We start from the raw sequence: 17,907 nt of genomic DNA on the forward strand, positions 1-17,907 counted from the left end.
TTAGTTACCAAATCCAAGATGTTAACATTGTGAAATAGCGAATGTTTCCTACCTGCCCAAGTTTAGCCTTCTGGGCACCAATACTTCGTGCTTGAATTAAACCTTCTCTTCTTTCGTTTCGAAATACCTTCACTAAGCCATTCCACAGCTTAATATAGTCATCTAGTTTTTCTTTTAAGTGTTCTATGGATAAAAGAATTCAATCAACATAAATTATATTTATGTACATAAACTGGTTAAACTCTAAATTTTCTCAAAAAACAGGAATAGGCAACAGGTACTTTGGGCAGTCCAGCTGGTCAAACAGATTGAATGTTTACAGGGAAGCAAGGTAAAGTGTATTATTTGAGTTCATTTTTTGCTTAATATGCCTACAGAGAGCTGGTTAGCCTGACAGTCATCAAACACCTCTCCAAATGTTAAATATATGATGACTATGTCAACTGACATGAAAACTTAAAAAAAAAAAAATCTGCATATTAATGTCATATCTAAAATCCTTAAGGCAAACATTTTGGTTACTTTAGCAGAAGTAATGGTTCCAGAAATCTGAAGATACACGGGCTATAAACAACATTCTATAACTTTATTGGAATCTACATAGGGTATAGGTTAAAATTGGTCTCCGGGCCATCTTTCTCTAGCTATACTCAGTGGTGAAGGTTGAGGTCTTGGTGTGATAAATATAGTCATCAAGTAGCCAAATAATAACCAAAGGATCCAATTTTCTCTGTATTGTGGGTATCAACAAGTATATGTATGGCTTCATGTACATGTGTATGTATATATATAACTACCATGTATACATATGTAAATATTTAAATATAAGCTTTATGTGTAACAAATAAATATATACATATATTTGCAATCTGGTAGAGGAAACTTTGTCAAAACAAAGACACATTTGCCAAAGTTTCCACCTTGGTTTCCCAGTTGCAAGAGAATAACTTTTTTTTATTTTTTAAAACTGACATCCAAATTAGTTAGCATATAGTGCAACAATGATTTCAGGAGTAGATTCCTTAATGCCCCTTACCCATTTAGCCCATCCCCCCTCCCACAACCCCTTCAGCAACCCTCAGTCTGTTCTCCATATTTATAAGTCTCTTCTGTTTTGTCCTCCTCCCTGTTTTTATATTATTTTTGTTTCCCTTCCCTTATGTTCATCTGTTTTGCCTCTTAAAGTCCTCATATGAGTGAAATCATAGGATTTTTGTCTTTCTCTGACTCACTAATTTCACTTAGCGTAATACCCTCCAGTTCCATCCACGTAGTTGCAAATGGCAAGATTTCATTCTTTTTGATTGCCGAGTAATACTCCATTGTATGTATATACCACATCTTCTTTATCCATTCATCCATCGATGGACATTTGGGCTCTTTCCATACTTTGGCTACTGTTGATAGTGCTGCTGTAAACATGGGGGTGCACGTGTCCCTTCGAAACAGCACCCCTGTATCCTGTGGATAAATGCCTAGTAGTGCAATTGCTGGGTTGTAGGGTAGTTCTATTTTTAGTTTTTTGAGGAACCTCCATACTGTTTTCCAGAGTGGCTGCACCAGCTTGAATTCCCAGCAAGAGAATAACTTGTCTGTGTCACTATGAGCCCTTGAAATTGGTCCATCACAGCCACAACTAGCTCGTGGATCTCTAAAGATGTTTCTTGGGGACACAAAAATTATTTTAAGTTGTTTAAAACTTTGGGCCATGAATACATAAATAACAAAGAAGATATATTTAGAGATGAACTAGTCAGACTGTACACTTAATACTTGACTCATTTTTAGGGAGCAACACACTTATACATGGGTGTTCAGGATTGAGAAGAAAAAATCAACCTTTTTCTATTTTGGCATCCAGTTTTCATGAGTAGTATAAATAAAATTCTCACGCTGAATTATATTTTTTCCCCAGAATAATCTAGGTAATTTTTACCTTCAATTTAAGTGACTTTTTTTTTTAAATCTTACCTTCTTATTTTTTTTCAGCTTGGTACAATCCTAAATTACTTTTTAAAAGCACCCTCTGAGTTGCATTTCCACGTTTTTTTAATTTAAAAAAATTTTTAAATTTACATCCAAGTTAGGTAGCATATAGTGCAACAATGATTTCAGGAGTAGATTCCTTAGTGCCCCTTACCCATTTAGCCCATCCGCCCTCCCACAACCCCTCCAGTAACCCTCTGTTCTCCATATTTAAGAGTCCCTTATGTTTTGTCCCCCTCTCGGTTTTTATATTATTTTTGCTTCCTTTCCCTTGTGTTTATCCGTTCTGTGTCTTAAAGTCTTCATATGAGTGAAGCCATAGGATATTTGTCTCTCTGCATTTCAGTGCTCTTTTGACTATGCAATCTAAATAAATTTAAAATAAATTGTTATGGCCAGAAATGAGTTGATGGCCTGTGCTTCAAATTTAGATTCTTAGTTAAGATGGTCCAAAAGGTAAGCTGGTCAGTCAAATGACTTCTGGCTTCTTTGGGATCTCACACCGTGGTAGATTCTAATCATGTTCAAAACATTCGCCTCTCCTCGGGGAATAATTATTCTCCCCAGCCTGCTGAAAGTAGGCTTAGACCATGTGGTTTGCCATGGCCAACCTGCTGTGGACAAAATGATGTGAGGCACTTGTGAGCAGAAGTGTTAAAATCCCACTAGTGTTTCACCATTCTCTCTTCCTTTGCACAAGGCGGGCAATGCATGAGTTCAGGCTGCCTTGCAGTGAAGGTGTGGGGCATTGCTGGGGCTGAGCCACAGAAAATGCGTAGTATGAGCCAGAGAACTGTATAACTCTGTGTTGTCATGAGCCACTGAGAGTGTGGAGACCCATTTTACCTCGGCCCCACTTGGCCTCAGCTGGCTGATGTACAAGCATAGACGAGTGTGCTCTATTTAAAGGCCCCAATTCTTGTTTAGAGAGGACACTGTGTTTTCCAGAAACCCCAGTGTTATAAGCAGCCAGCTCCTTGTGAGGTTTTATATTAGTAAAGTGTTTTGTCTTTAAAGGAAAAATGGTAACTCAAACTTTTACTTTCTGAATATATTGGGGAAAGAACAAACCAAATGTTCGCTCATTAAGGATAGGGCTGACAAATTTTACGGTTGTTATGAAATGGGGAAAATTAAAGGCCTTCTGTACTTCTGTTCAAGGGGAGCGCCAACAATGCCTCTCTGCACTCTGCAAGATAAGCAGGTCCTGCACTTGACCGCTATTAAACTGTGTTATAAGAGGCTAAATGTTAGAGCACTAATCACACAAAATAATTAAAGTCAAATGGACAAAAAAACTGAAGTCCAAATTCTGTTCTCCTCTCCTGAAGCCAAGCAGTTATTTTAGGATGGGAACACATTTTGGTGTATCTGCACTTTTTATTAAAGGATATGCTAAGCCTCTGCTTGTATTAATAACATAAGGCTTCTTAAAATCCACATAATCACATACATGAGATTTCCCAAAGTCATTTTTGTAGATGTAGGTTTTCGTAAATCTAAAATACTGTTGGTACCAACAATATCACTTCAAAACGTATTTTCAAATATTTATTTTGAGACAGGAATCGTATTCTTAATGAAAGCCCTCCTGTCATAGAAAATTGCAGTCAAGATGTCTAAGGTAGAGGGCATTTGATAGGACTAAACATTTTAAAAGATTACACTTTTTAGTGCAATTAAAAGTGATTAGTTGAAAAAAGTGCTTAGTTGTACAAAGATGAGGGGAAAAGGAAATAGGCCTTATTTCTATTTCTTCTCCGTGCGGACATCTGTGTAGATCAATATTCTGATCATGTCCTTGCAAAAACAGCAGAGGTTTATCTAGACTGCGAGAGTTACAAATTAAGTTTTGGAGAAAGCTTGTGTAAAGCCATTCTGAATGATATTTTCAGACTACCCATGTTCTGTCTTCACCTCTAATATATTCACTTGTACACAAAAATTCTCTGTGAGACTTATTTGCCAAAAAAAAGCAAATACCTTGTTGTTATTGAGTAGCCTGAGTGCTTTGGTCAATTTTCAAAGAATCTAATTCAGTTTTATGACAAGCAAAGACTAGTAAATAAATATCCAGATCTGGGTTTCAGCAGCACCATTCTTTTTTTTATTTAGCATGCTGATTTGGGGTCTGAACTATAACATTATCCATCTTCTAATACTTGTGCCATTAAGAAGATATATTCTGCTTACAATAAATGTTAATTTAAAAAACCCACTTATCTGGGAAACCACTGCTCAATCTCTCTCTTGCCACGTTGAACCAAGGTTAACCAACACCTCCCTAAACGCTACAATAGCTGGCTCCTTAAAAAGAAGAAAAAATACAACACAATTTCCTTTTATTCAACATACTAAATCAAATACAGAACAAAATAAGCTTTAGTAGATACTTCTATTATATATAACAATGGTCCACGGAGTCTGGTCAAATTCAATATTTGTATCATTGTTCAAATGCAAAAATTAGGCTATTAAATAGGTGTATGGATTTCAGGTTGACGGCTATGGATGGAGCATCCGGTAGCAATACAACATAACACAATTGCACTTTTCAGTCTTTCAATAAATGATCTTCATGGCCCCATTTTTGCAAAATCTGAGGCCCAGAGAATTGGTGTCATGTAAGATGGTAGTTAAATACACAGATTTATGAGCCTGTAGATTTGGATCTGTTAACTAGTACCTCTGTGACGTTTGACAAGTTACTGAACACCTCTGAGGCTCCCGTGTAAAATAAAGATATGACAGTATCCATCTCAAGGATTATTGCCAGGATGAAACAAAATAATTTATGTATGATGCCTGGCACAGTGCCAGCTTGGTACCAGATGCTATCAGTAGATGCTAATTATTAATTTTTAAAGACTAATTATTTTAAAATCACACTTTGCAAGTCTTCATAATTAGCTTATTTCATAGACAGAAAGTCAATTTTCCACAGCCATTACCTTTATTACTGAAATCATCAATTAGCACAATTTCTGCTAAATATTTCCTTGGAGTCCTTTTGATGACACTGTGGACCGTTCTCATGAGGGTTGACCATCCTTCGTTGTGGAAGACAATGACAACGCTGGAAGTGAGCAGGTTTTCATCATAATGCCAATACTTGCACCTGTGAAAGGAACATTTAGTCATGTTTATTTAGAGGCAATTGGTAATGTGCGGTTTCAAACTTACTACAATTAGGTTTTCTGGTTGGATTGAATATTACTGACTTAAACGAGGGAAGCGAATGAAATGCAACCTTTTATATCTTAACAGAAACACAAAATGGAAGAGAGAAGATGCTACGAGATGAAGTCACTCACAGAGCAGCTCCCTAACCAACTGGCACTTGCTGTGTGGTAAAGAGAATTAATTTCTGAATGTATGCGTCCCCGCCGGGGGCACTCCACATTTTCACAGCAATCAGAGCTGGGCTTTTTTTCCCCCCATGCCTTAGATCTCAGTTTACTTGCCTTTTTAAAACTTGAGTTTCTAGCGCACAGATTTATTTCACTTGCTGTGTATGAACTACCACACAGCTGGATTTGAAAGCTGTCCTGTTCTAATGTAGCCAAAACCTTCAGGAAAAAAAATGAAATAGGCTGACCTATGGCATATAGCAGACATTAAAAAATTAACTGTTGAATGAATTTTAAAAATCCTAGTAATCTGGGGTGCCCGGGTGGCTCAGTCAAACATCCGACTCTTAATTTCGACTCAGGTCGTGATCCCATGGTTCACGAGTTCTCTCTCTCCCTCTCTCACTGCCCCTCTCCCGCTCATGCTTGCTCTCTTTCTCAATATAAATAAACTTGAAAAAAAAAAATAAAATTCCTAGTAACGTTTAGTTATTAGATTAGCTAAAGAAGATATTTAGCTATTTTACACAAAACGATTTGACACAACCACAGTAGGAATCAAGTTGCCAGGAGCCTTTTTCTAACTGAAAGGAAACTCAGAACAGGGCCCGATAAAGACTCAAGGAGCCAGGGAAGGTTTAGTGAGTTTCACAAAAAATACACACACACACACACACACACACACACACACACACAAAGCATATATATGTATATATGTGTGTACATAGACACACACATTTATATTTCTGTTTGTTTTAACGCCAAAGCTTTTCATGAAGTAAATAAGCTTGTTCCCAAGATTAAATTTAAAGCCATAAAAGCAGTAATTAACCTTATCAGCTTGATAACCTATACCGGGAATTAGAATAGGAACCATTATTTAAAATAGGTCCTGGTCTGATTCAGATGGAAACAACCTTTTCTCCAAGTGTGTATTTTCCTTTCAAAATTGTTCTAAATTATCTATGTTCTTAAAGGTTGATTTTTATAGAAATGCAGATTGAGTCCAGTAATCCACTTAAATCTTATTTCCTATATCTGCATTTTCTCATTAAAGGAGTATTAATTATCCATTATGCTCATGCTCTCAGCTAGACACCAGAGCTACAGCACTGAGAGGACAGCACGGTCTCTGCCCTTACGAAGCCATGGTCCTACAGGGGAATCAAGACACAGAGCAAATATTTGTACTTTCCAAGAGTGTCGATGCAAAAACCAGGGTGCCTACGACAGGTGGACCTCACTTAGCCTCGAGACATGTGGTCAGGAAGGACCCCTGGAGCTAGTGATTTGATTAAAGATGATTAAAAAAAAAAAAAGTACTAAGCCCCAAGAGATGGGGAGGGAGTGGGGAGGAAAAGATAAGAGCACAGAGCACAAGAATGAATCGTGTGCATATGATTGCAGGTATTATGGGAACTTGGAAGATCTATATCTTTGGAACATGTAATTAAAATACGAAAAATAAACATAAGTTGAAGAGGAAAAGTTACAAAGAAGGGCATTTGCGGTAGAGGAAATAACAGCATCTACTTATTATGTGCCAGGCACCATTCTGTGTTTTACTTTTAGTAACTTATTTAACCTGCGAATACCACTATGAGGTCAGTACTATTAATATCCCCATTAAAAATTTTTTTTAATGTTTATTTATTTTTGACAGAGAGAGAAAGACCGAGCATGAATGGGGGAGGGGCAGAGAGAGAGGGAGACACAGAATCCGAAGCAGGCTCCAGGCGCTGAGCTGTCAGCACAGAGCCCCACGTGGGGCTCAAACTTACAGACCATGAGATCATGACCTAAGCCGAAGTCGGACGCTCGACCAACTGAGCCACCCAGGCGCCCCTTAATATCTCCATTTTATAGATAAGGGGACTGAGGCTCAGAAAGAAATGATTTGCCTAAGATCACACAGCTAGTAAGTAGTGAAGGCAGGAAATAAACCTAGGCTATCGTGAATTCACAAGAAATCTTATTAAACATAAAACAAACGTAAAAGAAAAAATACTAGCTATTCCTATGTATGAATGGCTAAGAACTGATCTAAGAACTGTTGATGATATTGAATATCATTTCAATACAAGGCACCCATGGAGCATATTGTTATGTGATGGGAGCCCTCTCGTCTCCTCCCCTTTGCAGCCAGGAGATGGCCCCAGGAATGGGGAAGGACAGGTGGGGTATGGCACCCTATAGCAACAAGTTAAACCAAGAGGGCTTTCTAGTGTAACCCAAAGTTGAGAGGGTCCAAATATTCATTCAGAAGAGCAACTTAAAAAATACAGCAGTGGAGGAATGCAGATCTTGAAAGAAGATGTGATGAGTGCTTCTGGAGAGAAAGCAACTCAGGCAGATAGGTCTAATTTTAGACAGTAGGAATAATAGTCCCCCAAAACAAACTGTAACCCAGATGGAGGCTCAGGCAACCTTGTTCCTTCTCTGAGGACAACCACTGGGCTTAACGCAGCAGAACCGGATGGCACAGACACCAATCAATTTATAATAGACACGAGAATTGGTGACAATATTCAAGACATGGGAGGACATTTGGGACTCGCTGATTTCTAAGGCAGAAGATGACAACTTGGGGAAATAAGCAGACAGGGACTCTGAATGGCAGACAGAAAGGAGTTGAAAACACACAGAGACTAGAGGAGGGAAGGCAGAGGTAGAGTGAAGACGGGAGAGAGGGTCCCATGAGGGGCAATGTCACTGTCCTGGGGAACTGCGTAAGTGGAGACAGTTTAAAGATCTGGGCATGCTACCTTGCCTTCTTCCACAGGACAAGGGGACGAGAGAGCTGGAATAGAAGAGTGTTGTCTCGCCTCTCCATCTCCTCTTGCCTATGGACAGTTTGGAAATAACTCCAAAGATGTAAATGAGACTGTGTGCCAGTAACATCTCTTGGTGTATACTTTTCCTGTTTGTCTCAAAAATTACAAAAGCATTATATAACTTGTGCAACACAGCAGTTTATTAAGGTGGAAGTTCCCTCCCTTGCCTCTCCTCAACTATGTCAAATCTCACATCCTAGGAGAAATCACTGTTCATAGTTGGCTGTGTATTTTTAAATTTTTCTTATGCAGGCATATAAATGAGTATGTATGTGTGAGTATATACACACACATACAACATATTCAGATGAATATGTATAAATTCTTCTTCCATGTGAATATGTACAGATTTATCATATTATCTAAATCTTTTTAACTACTGCATAATATTCCATAGTATGGCTGGTCCATTATTTACTTTTTTTTCTTTTTTAAAAAAAAAATTTTTTTTAACGTTTTATTTATTTTTGAGACAGAGACAGAGCATGAACGGGGGAGGGTCAGAGAGAGAGGGAGACAGAGAATCTGAAACAGGCTCCAGGCTCTGAGCAGTCAGCACAGAGCCCGACGTGAGGCTCAAACTCACGGACCGTGAGATCGTGACCTGAGCCGAAGTTGGACGCTTAACCGACTGAGCCACCCAGGGGCCCCTGGCTGGTCCATTATTTAACCATCTCCTTACTTTTCCACAGAAAAGGGAAGGAGAAGCTTTTCTAGTGAGGATGGGTAGAAAATCTGGAGGGAACAAGATGGGAATAAAAGCAGATGGAGAAAGGGACTTGTGCCTGGCCTCCAGTTCTGACCTTTAGGAGGAGACCACCCCACAGGGTATGGCTACAGCACAGAACAGAAATAATTTTGATGTGTATTCAGGCAGAGAGAGTTAAAGACAATTCCCTTTTCCACCTATTCTCTGCAGGCTCCCTTGGCTCTAGGTTGGAGCCAGAGAGCCTAGGATGTCCACATGCTTTCCATGGGAACATGGAAGGTAGCTTAGAGTTAACCACGGGCCTGCTGGGAGTCACCATGGTAAGGGGTAAGATGACATTTAGCAAAGTGATGGGGTAGAAGGCTTAGCCAGGGACTGGGCCGTGGGGTTCAGAGGATCCACAGTATCAGTGGAAGCCAATGTGGAGTGAGTCCCTGGAGTGGGGCAGATGTCGGAAGGGACCATGTGTCCCAAGGGCAGCAGGAGAATTGACCAGAAGTTACTACAGCAGGGGTTCCTTCAGCAGCAAGTGCAAAGATGTCATACACCTGGGAAGACATGAGAAGGCAGCAGAGATGGAGGGTAAACAGACCAGAAGTACCCATAGCACCTCAAGGATGCAGGACCCTTCTATCATCTGGATGCTATAGAAGAAAGGAAGACGAGATGAGACCCTATGGAGGAGAAACAGCCCAGAGAGGGAGTTTGAACTTCAGGCTGATTGGCCACTAGCCGAAAGGAGACCTTTAAGCCAATGCAGATTGGGTGACTTTTAATTACTAGCTTTTACTGGCCACCATCAGCCTGAATGCAGGTTCATGAGAAAGTTTAGCTCTTTGGCAGCTTCTCTGATTTTCCATTGTGAGATGAAGCCATTGAGTGGAGCATACAGAAAGAGACCTAATAATATACAAAGCCTTGATAAGACTTATTATTGAAAGAAGCCCCCATGGTACTGTAAAACCCCCTATTTTGCATCCTTTCTCTCACTTTACTGGTGGAGAATTTGTAATCAGTTCTTTTTTTTTTTTTTTTTTAATTTTTTTTTTTCAACGTTTATTTATTTTTGGGACAGAGAGAGACAGAGCATGAACGGGGGAGGGGCAGAGAGAGAGGGAGACACAGAATCGGAAACTGGCTCCAGGCTCTGAGCCATCAGCCCAGAGCCTGACGCGGGGCTCGAACTCCCGGACCGCGAGATCGTGACCTGGCTGAAGTCGGACGCTTAACCGACTGCGCCACCCAGGCGCCCCTGTAATCAGTTCTAATAAGAAGGACGGCCAACTGAAACAAGAATGCCACATTTAAGTGGATGGGTTATGTTATAGACTTTGGACTAATGTCTGCTCTCTGGCGCCTCATCTTCCAAGAGAGCTTAAAAATCCTCTAACATCGAGGACAGTAGTGCTTTAGCATCATCAAGAGACTGTTCTGGTCGCAAATATTCACATTCAGATTATGGGTTTGCAGTGATTAAAGCTATAGTTATTCTTTAAAGTCATTTAACACAGTATTCTCATGGGGGCTATGTGGGCCAGGTGCCGGCGATCAGAAGAAAAGATGGGAATAAAAATTCTCACAGTGACTCTTCTAGAACTTAAAAAAGTAAATTTCAACCCAAAAGTGAAATGCCTGTGTATAATTTACTTGTATTCCCTCAGTACCAGCTGTTTTTAAGATCAGTAGTTTGATACATGGCCTTGTTGTGTCTAGACTTTATCAACAAATAATATCTAATTCAGCAGACTATGAAAAACAGCATTTTAGGCTGCAAACCTCTGCAATCCACAGAAACTATCATTAATCTACAGGGGTGTGTGTATGTGCGTGCATGTGCACGCACATATATGCACACTTTTTTAGGCATAGGAAACAAATCCTCAATTTAGGAAACACTGTTTTTCTTTATACACTACCTACATTTATTTATTTATTTATTTATTTATTTATTTATTTATTTATTTTAACGTTTTATTTTATTTTTTTTCAACGTTTATTTATTTTTGGGACAGAGAGAGACAGAGCATGAACGGGGGAGGGGCAGAGAGAGAGGGAGACACAGAATAGGAAACAGGCTCCAGGCTCTGAGCCATCAGCCCAGAGCCTGACGCGGGGCTCGAACTCAGGGACCGCGAGATCGTGACCTGGCCGAAATCGGACGCTTAACCGACTGCGTCACCCAGGCGCCCCCTACTTTTATTTTTAAATCAATTAAGAATCTTTCCTGTCTCCATCTAAAACCTTTTTTGCTCATTCCCATGATAAAAGGAAGTGGAAAATTGCTTATGATTTACATGAAACAGTGCTGACACCCAATGGTTGAATAAATTAGTAATGTAGAATATAAAATTTAACTCAGCATTCAGAAACCAATATACATTTTCAATGAAAGGAGAATTATCACTGTTAAACCCAATCACTCAAACTCAACAGGCTGGAGGGGAGTGGAATTTTATCCAAGTGTTCAGTTTCTACGTACTTTGATTGGAAATGACACAAAGTAAGCCCCTTAAGAACATGCTACGGTAGATTTTATTCCTTGCAGTTCATTACACGTACCAAAATAGAGAATCTGAGCAGCAAAGAAATTTATAAATTACACTTCCTGATCACCATTCTCTGGATATGCTCCTTTCGTCAATGTCTTTCCCAGAAAAGCCTGCTATAATCCAGATGTGGAATTGCCGACATAAAGGTGCAATCTTACAACCCTTAATCTGGCTACAATTCCTTTACAAATACAACTTAAAATTACACTGGTACTGGATATATTTTCTGCAACGGTATCATACTGCTAGCTCACAAACCCCTACAACTTTTCTCCCCCAATTACTGCTCAGCCTAGTGTTTCTCATTCTGTGTTTTTGCAGTTGAACTCAGCATAAAATACTTTGTTTACATTTATTTTGCATTTTTGGTTGGGTATGAGCTCCAGCAGGCTCTGCTCTCTTAACCATCCTTCCTCGTTTTCTATGTGGAAAATTGGATTAGTATGGTTTCTATCTCTGGAGCCACTGTTTATATGGACGAATATGAGAAGGTCAAATATAGTGCTTGGAAGCTATGTGTAATCCTTAAGAGGTTGCTATCACTCTACTCATCAATTTCATCTAACTGCACTATCATTCACACGATATTTCTTTACCTAGTCCACAGGGATCTGAGAACTTTACTCAGCTATCCTACTAAAGCAAGACAAATTAGGTATCACACAGTCTCCTGGTCCACTAATGTAAACGCATTTTTTTTTTTTTAAGATACAGTTACTAGTTGGTTTGATTCCTTTTCATAGACTCACACTGGTACTTAGTGAAGGTGACTTTTTAAGTATGAATAAGTGGTCTCTTCTAGGATCTTAAGAGTCGTACATCAGTGTCAAGTTTCCAGAACCAAACATTCTCTCTCCCCTTTGGAAAATGTTTAAGGCAGTATTTTCCCACCTCCAGTCCCCTAAAATCTCTCCTCTTCTTCATACCACCTCCGGATTATTGATGGTACTTCCTTTCAAACTCATCTGGTAAGTTCCTCAGTATCTAGTGCTAGACGATGCTTTAAAAGCCTCAACTAAAATTTAATATACTTAGGTGCCTCCTTATTCTGTGCTCATTATATTTGAATTTAATTCCCTCTTAACATGCTGTTATAAAACTTTCAATATGGAGATCACTCTTTAGGCATAGCAGCAAATACTTGCCCAAGCTGGGCCAGAGGCCCCTTCCTGGACTTTGAGCTTCTGAGATTCTAGTTGTGCTCTTTTTTTTTTTTTAAATTTTTTTCAACGTTTATTTATTTTTGGGACAGAGAGAGACAGAGCACGAACGGGGGAGGGGCAGAGAGAGAGGGAGACACAGAATCGGAAACAGGCTCCAGGCTCTGAGCCATCAGCCCAGAGCCTGACGCGGGGCTCGAACTCACGGACCGCGAGATCGTGACCTGGCTGAAGTTGGACGCTTAACCGACTGCGCCACCCAGGCGCCCCCTAGTTGTGCTCTTGAGTGATCTTGTGAGGCATAGGCTGGGTAGCTATTTTCATGGAGAAAGAGAGAAGTAGAGATAAGAGTCTATGAACTGCAGAAAGAAAGAGCATCTGACTTTGGTTCCCAACTTTTCATTTCCTAGTTCAGTCAAGTATATTTCCTGACCTTAGGTTCCAGGAGATACTCCCACATCCTTTCTTCTTTTTTTAATGCTTATTTATTATTTTTAAAGGTGCTTTGTGGGAGATTTTATTTTTTTACACTCAAAAGACATTTTTGTAAATTCTGATACAGCCACGATTATACTATCAGAGTATTTCCTTGTTTATTACTTCAATAGAAGGATTTTACTTAGAACATTAAGAATAATTTTTTTTCAAATGTGTGAAAGTAGAGTTTTATTTTATTTAAAAAAATTATTATTTATTTATTTATTTATTTATTTATTTTTTATTTTTTTAAATTTTTTTTCAACGTTTATTTATTTTTGGGACAGAGAGAGACAGAGCATGAACGGGGGAGGGGCAGAGAGAGAGGGAGACACAGAATCGGAAACAGGCTCCAGGCTCTGAGCCATCAGCCCAGAGCCCGACGCGGGGCTCGAAATCACGGACCGCGAGATCGTGACCTGGCTGAAGTCGGATGCTTAACCGACTGCGCCACCCAGGCGCCCCTAAAAAAATTTTTTAAAATATAATTTATTCTTGAGAGAGAGTGAGAGAGCACGACCAAGGGAGGGGCAGAAAGAGAGGGAGAGGGAGAGCTCCCTGTCAGCATAGAGCCCGATGTGGGGCTTGAACCCATGAACCGTGAGATCATGACCTGAGCCAAAACCAAGAGTTGGGGGTACTGACTGACTGAGGCATCCGGGGCACCCAAGGCACCCAAGAGATATTCCTACATCCTTTCAGTTAATTGCTTGCCACCCCTCACCTCCACCATTTTTTCTTTTTTTTTTTCTTTATCTTAAGCTACTTGAGTAGATTGGTTTCTGGCAAATAATTCATGTTTAACATGCTACTCTTGATATTTTGGTAAACTTTCATTCATTATGTATATGTCTTCACAGAATTAAACTTAGAGATTTTTCACTATCATTGAATCAATGAATCAATCTCTTAAAATTTGAAATTACCGGAGATGTTCCTCAATGATCATTGTTGAAGTCACAGAAAGATGAACTACAGATGGCCTTACTACAGGCCAGTATTATCTGGTAGGTCCTAAAAATAACTTGTATGAACGTACAAAATTGAGCTTAAGAGAATTACACATGCTAACCAAATAGGAGGCTGATATGTTAAACTGATGTGAAAAAAAACAAAAACAAAAACACAAATTTTCATGTAACGTAGTCACCACTACAATAATCTGTCTACAAATTCTGATTACAATTGGAATGTTGCTTGGTGAGCATGGAATCTGACAGTCTTACTGGTTTTGAAAGCTCCATGCATCTTCGTCCACAATAGGGTTTGCTGAACAGAGTAAATTCCTATTGGCTGACTCAGGTCCCTTCTCCCATGGATAGCTGGGGGTATAATGATCACATAGTTTCTTTGGCTCCTCTATTCTCATCCCGTGGAGATGAATTGCTTCTTAGCAATGCATTCTTTCTTTTACAAGGCACAATAAAATTGAAGCTTTTAAACAATAGAATACCTCGATGCCTTCAAGAGCTTGTATTCCTTTCCTTGATTACTAGAAGCTCTAAGATGATCTACTTCCTTTTCTTCAATATTCTTATCAATTCCTCGTATTAGTCGCTCTTCCCTTGAAGGTCAAAATTAAGCCTATCATAATAGAACCCACTCTTCCTTAACCATCTACAACATGAAAATGTCAGCACAGCTAATAGTCAGAGGTTCTGCTCTCAGCCAAAACAGAATTTTCATGTATTTGGTTAATACTTAATACATATCGGATGATTTGATCTCAAAAAATTTTCTAGGAATACACCTTTTCTCCCTGTTGTACTATATTACAGAATACCACCCATTCTCTTAGTTAGTGAATTAGATCTTAATGAACAAGAGAATAATAATCTTTAACTTCTGCTCTATTGGGGTTAAAGGTCAAAATCAATGAACACAGAATTAATGGTCGGGTCTACAAAAGTTTTTTCAAGTAGACCACCTTTCAGGATTAAATTAGGTAAATTGAAAACACACAGCTGTCTGCCACACTTGTTTTGGAGTCTAGTGCATGGTGCCATAGTTGGAAGGTGGGACACCAGAATGGGTATGAAGGAAAGGAAAATGGGTTGCTTTAGCTCAGAATACCCATAATCTCTATCAGGTCCACCCTCCCAATCAGCTCAATCTAAATTGAAAAACCCCACAGGCTTCCTGTGTGTGCCAGGTTTTAGGACAAGTGCCCCAGTTCTGTTCAAGTAGTGTATTTAATTTTTTTTTTAATTAAAAAAAATTTTTTTAACAATTATTTTATTTATTTTTGAGACAGAGAGAGACAGAGCATGAATGGGGGAGGGGCAGAGAGAGAGGGAGACACAGAATCGGAAGCAGGCTCCAGGCTCTGAGCCATCAGCCCAGAGCCCGACGCGGGGCTCGAACTCACAGACCGCAAGATCGCGACCTGAGTTGAAGTTGGATGCTTAACCGACTGAGCCACCCAGGCTCCCCTTAATTCTTTTTTTTAATGTTTACTTTTGAGAGAGACAGAGAGAGAGAGAGCATGAGCAGGGGACGGGCAGAGAGAGAGAGAGGGAGACAGAGAATCCAAAGCAGGCTCCAGCCTCTGAGCTGTCAGCACAGAGCCCGACGCGGGGCTCGAACCCACAAACCACAAGATCATGACCTGAGCTGAAGTTGGACGCTTAACCGACTGAGCCATCCAGGTGCCCCAGCAAGTAGTGTATTTAAACTTTTCTTGGGATGGATCTCATTTCCCAGGGTAGAGATAAGGTGCGCAGCTTTTTATCATGTCTAAACCATTAACGTGTTAGAGGAAAAGGGGGGAGATTCTTGGCAGAGCAGAATGACTAGGACCAGAAACTCTCTAGCTCATCTCAGCTGATTCTTAAGGCACGAAGCCACATTAGTAAAGTACTAATGCTTTACAAAATGCTTTACTAAAAGCATTAGTAAAGACCACTGCTTTACGTAGCTTACATAACAAAGAACAGGGCCATTATCTATCTGCCCAGACCACTTGTGAGCTCCTGGTACCCAGGGCTAAATAAATCTGTATTTATTTCCATTCTCTCTAACCTCTGAGGTTGCCAGTTTCCTGGCACCCCAAGTTACTGGGAGACAGGTGTCTAGTCATTAGCCATGACAGCTCAGCTGCCAGTGATCCTCTAAACACAGCCACAGTATGGTTAGAATTCACAGCTCCAAAACCGCCGCAGGCCTCCTAAAGCTTACATCATCTTTGGGCCACTCAGCGTACGGTCTCTGTGACAACCTTAGATAATATGTGCAAAGCCTGGGACGGAAACCTTCGAGCGTGGCTTTGGAGAATACCTCCATTTCACCTCTTTCCACCGATGTTCCTCCTCAACGAGTGTCCTGACAGACCAGCCAGGCGTGAAGGGCATTTTCTCCATTTTGAGATACTCTCCGAGGTGATGGAGGAGAGAAGGTCACAGTCGACAGGGGTCCAAAGTGGTTCCGCAGGGATGAGTGTATGTCCCTTTGGTGAAGACGCTGGTGGCCTCAGCCCAAGGATTTAGCGAGCACGGCCTGTGTGAGCAGCAATGGACAGGCCCTCACCTCAGCGAGCCACAGAGAAGGAACCTGAGTGACCTTGAGCAACCCAAGGTGATTCATTCCCGAGCATGGGTTCAACAATCCCAGTGGACTCCGGGAACTCGGTGGGAGAATTTGAGGGCTCTACAATTCTAGCAGAGTGGACAGTACCTGAGCCAAAGAGTGTTTCTGCTATTAATTATTGTGATCTCATTTTATTCCAGAAACGTAGTTCTAACAGCTCTTCTAGTTTCCAAAGCACCACCATACACATCATTATCTCCTCTGCGTTGCACAGTAACCCTCCGGGGTACACAGGACAGGCGTTAGTATTATTCGGTTTCTACATCAGGCCACTGAGGCTCCATGAGGTTATAGGACTTGCTCAAAGTCACCGTCAGTGACAGAGGAGACATTTAAAAACGAATCCTTTGACTCTAACTTTAAGGTTCTTTCCTTTAAACCAAAGACTTACAAAAGGATTACTCGCACAACATATACTTAAAACAAAACAAAACAAAAAAAAAACAAAAAAAGGGGAAATGACTTCTTTCTTTTCACTCAATACCCAGGGGCTTCGTGGCCACTAACAAAATGACTGCACACAGTTCTGTAGATTTCTGCCTGATTTTAAGGATTGAGAATACTAAACAAGACATCAGGGCAAGCTAAGAATGCTGAACTATGTCACTGGGTAAAGGTCTTCAAATGTTCTTTTTTTTTTTGAAAAGGAAAACGTACATGGACAGATGTGTCCACTTAATGATCTGAAATGTCAAACCATAATTTAAGAAAAAACCTGGCAAGGAATCCCATGAATGGACATATGTTCATGTGCATATCTCTGAAACTCTCTAGGAAGGGAAAATGAACATTTCACAGTGTGAGCCATATGTTTCTAGCTATATTGGACTCTAATTTCAAATATGAGCTTACATGCCATATTCTGATTTTATAGAGGCACCAGCTTATCAAATACCAATACCTCTGAGCTGAAACAACTAGTAACAGGAGTAAGCATCAAGTTGGGTGGGTGCCAGTGTGTGGTTAATGACACTAACAGCATGAACCAACACAGGTTTGCATTTGCGGCTTAGTTATTCATTTATGCTGTGCCTTATTCCACAAAGGACTTTGAGCAGCTTACAAACACAGAGAGCGCAAAAATATTATGAAAGTTAAAAATAGGAGGGGGAAAATGGATAAAGAAAGAATGAGGGGAAAAAAAAAGGAGGAATCAAGAACAACGTGTTAAAACTACATACCAGTGGGCCAAGGACTCCTGTGCGCACAATTCTGAGGCACAGTTCACAAAGAATACCCTATGAATAGCACTGCCCT

The 17,907-nt window shown here is 40.2% G+C and overlaps 1 protein-coding gene across 2 annotated transcripts in view; it reads right to left on the reverse strand.

Moving 5' to 3' along the window:
- The window catches only part of GALNT7 (polypeptide N-acetylgalactosaminyltransferase 7), a 147,237-nt gene that overhangs the window by 24,357 nt on the left and 104,973 nt on the right, over positions 1 to 17,907 (reverse strand). For both annotated transcript variants that reach the window (XM_043565600.1, XM_043565609.1), the window contains exons 3-4: positions 4,938 to 5,104; positions 53 to 183 (exon numbers count right to left, since the gene is read on the reverse strand). In XM_043565600.1, the coding sequence (XP_043421535.1) occupies positions 53 to 183; positions 4,938 to 5,104 (298 nt within the window). The remainder of the gene's footprint in view (positions 1 to 52; positions 184 to 4,937; positions 5,105 to 17,907) is intronic.

The sequence above is a fragment of the Prionailurus bengalensis genome, chromosome B1 (genome assembly GCF_016509475.1).
Source record: "Prionailurus bengalensis isolate Pbe53 chromosome B1, Fcat_Pben_1.1_paternal_pri, whole genome shotgun sequence".
Lineage (NCBI taxonomy): Eukaryota > Metazoa > Chordata > Mammalia > Carnivora > Felidae > Prionailurus > Prionailurus bengalensis.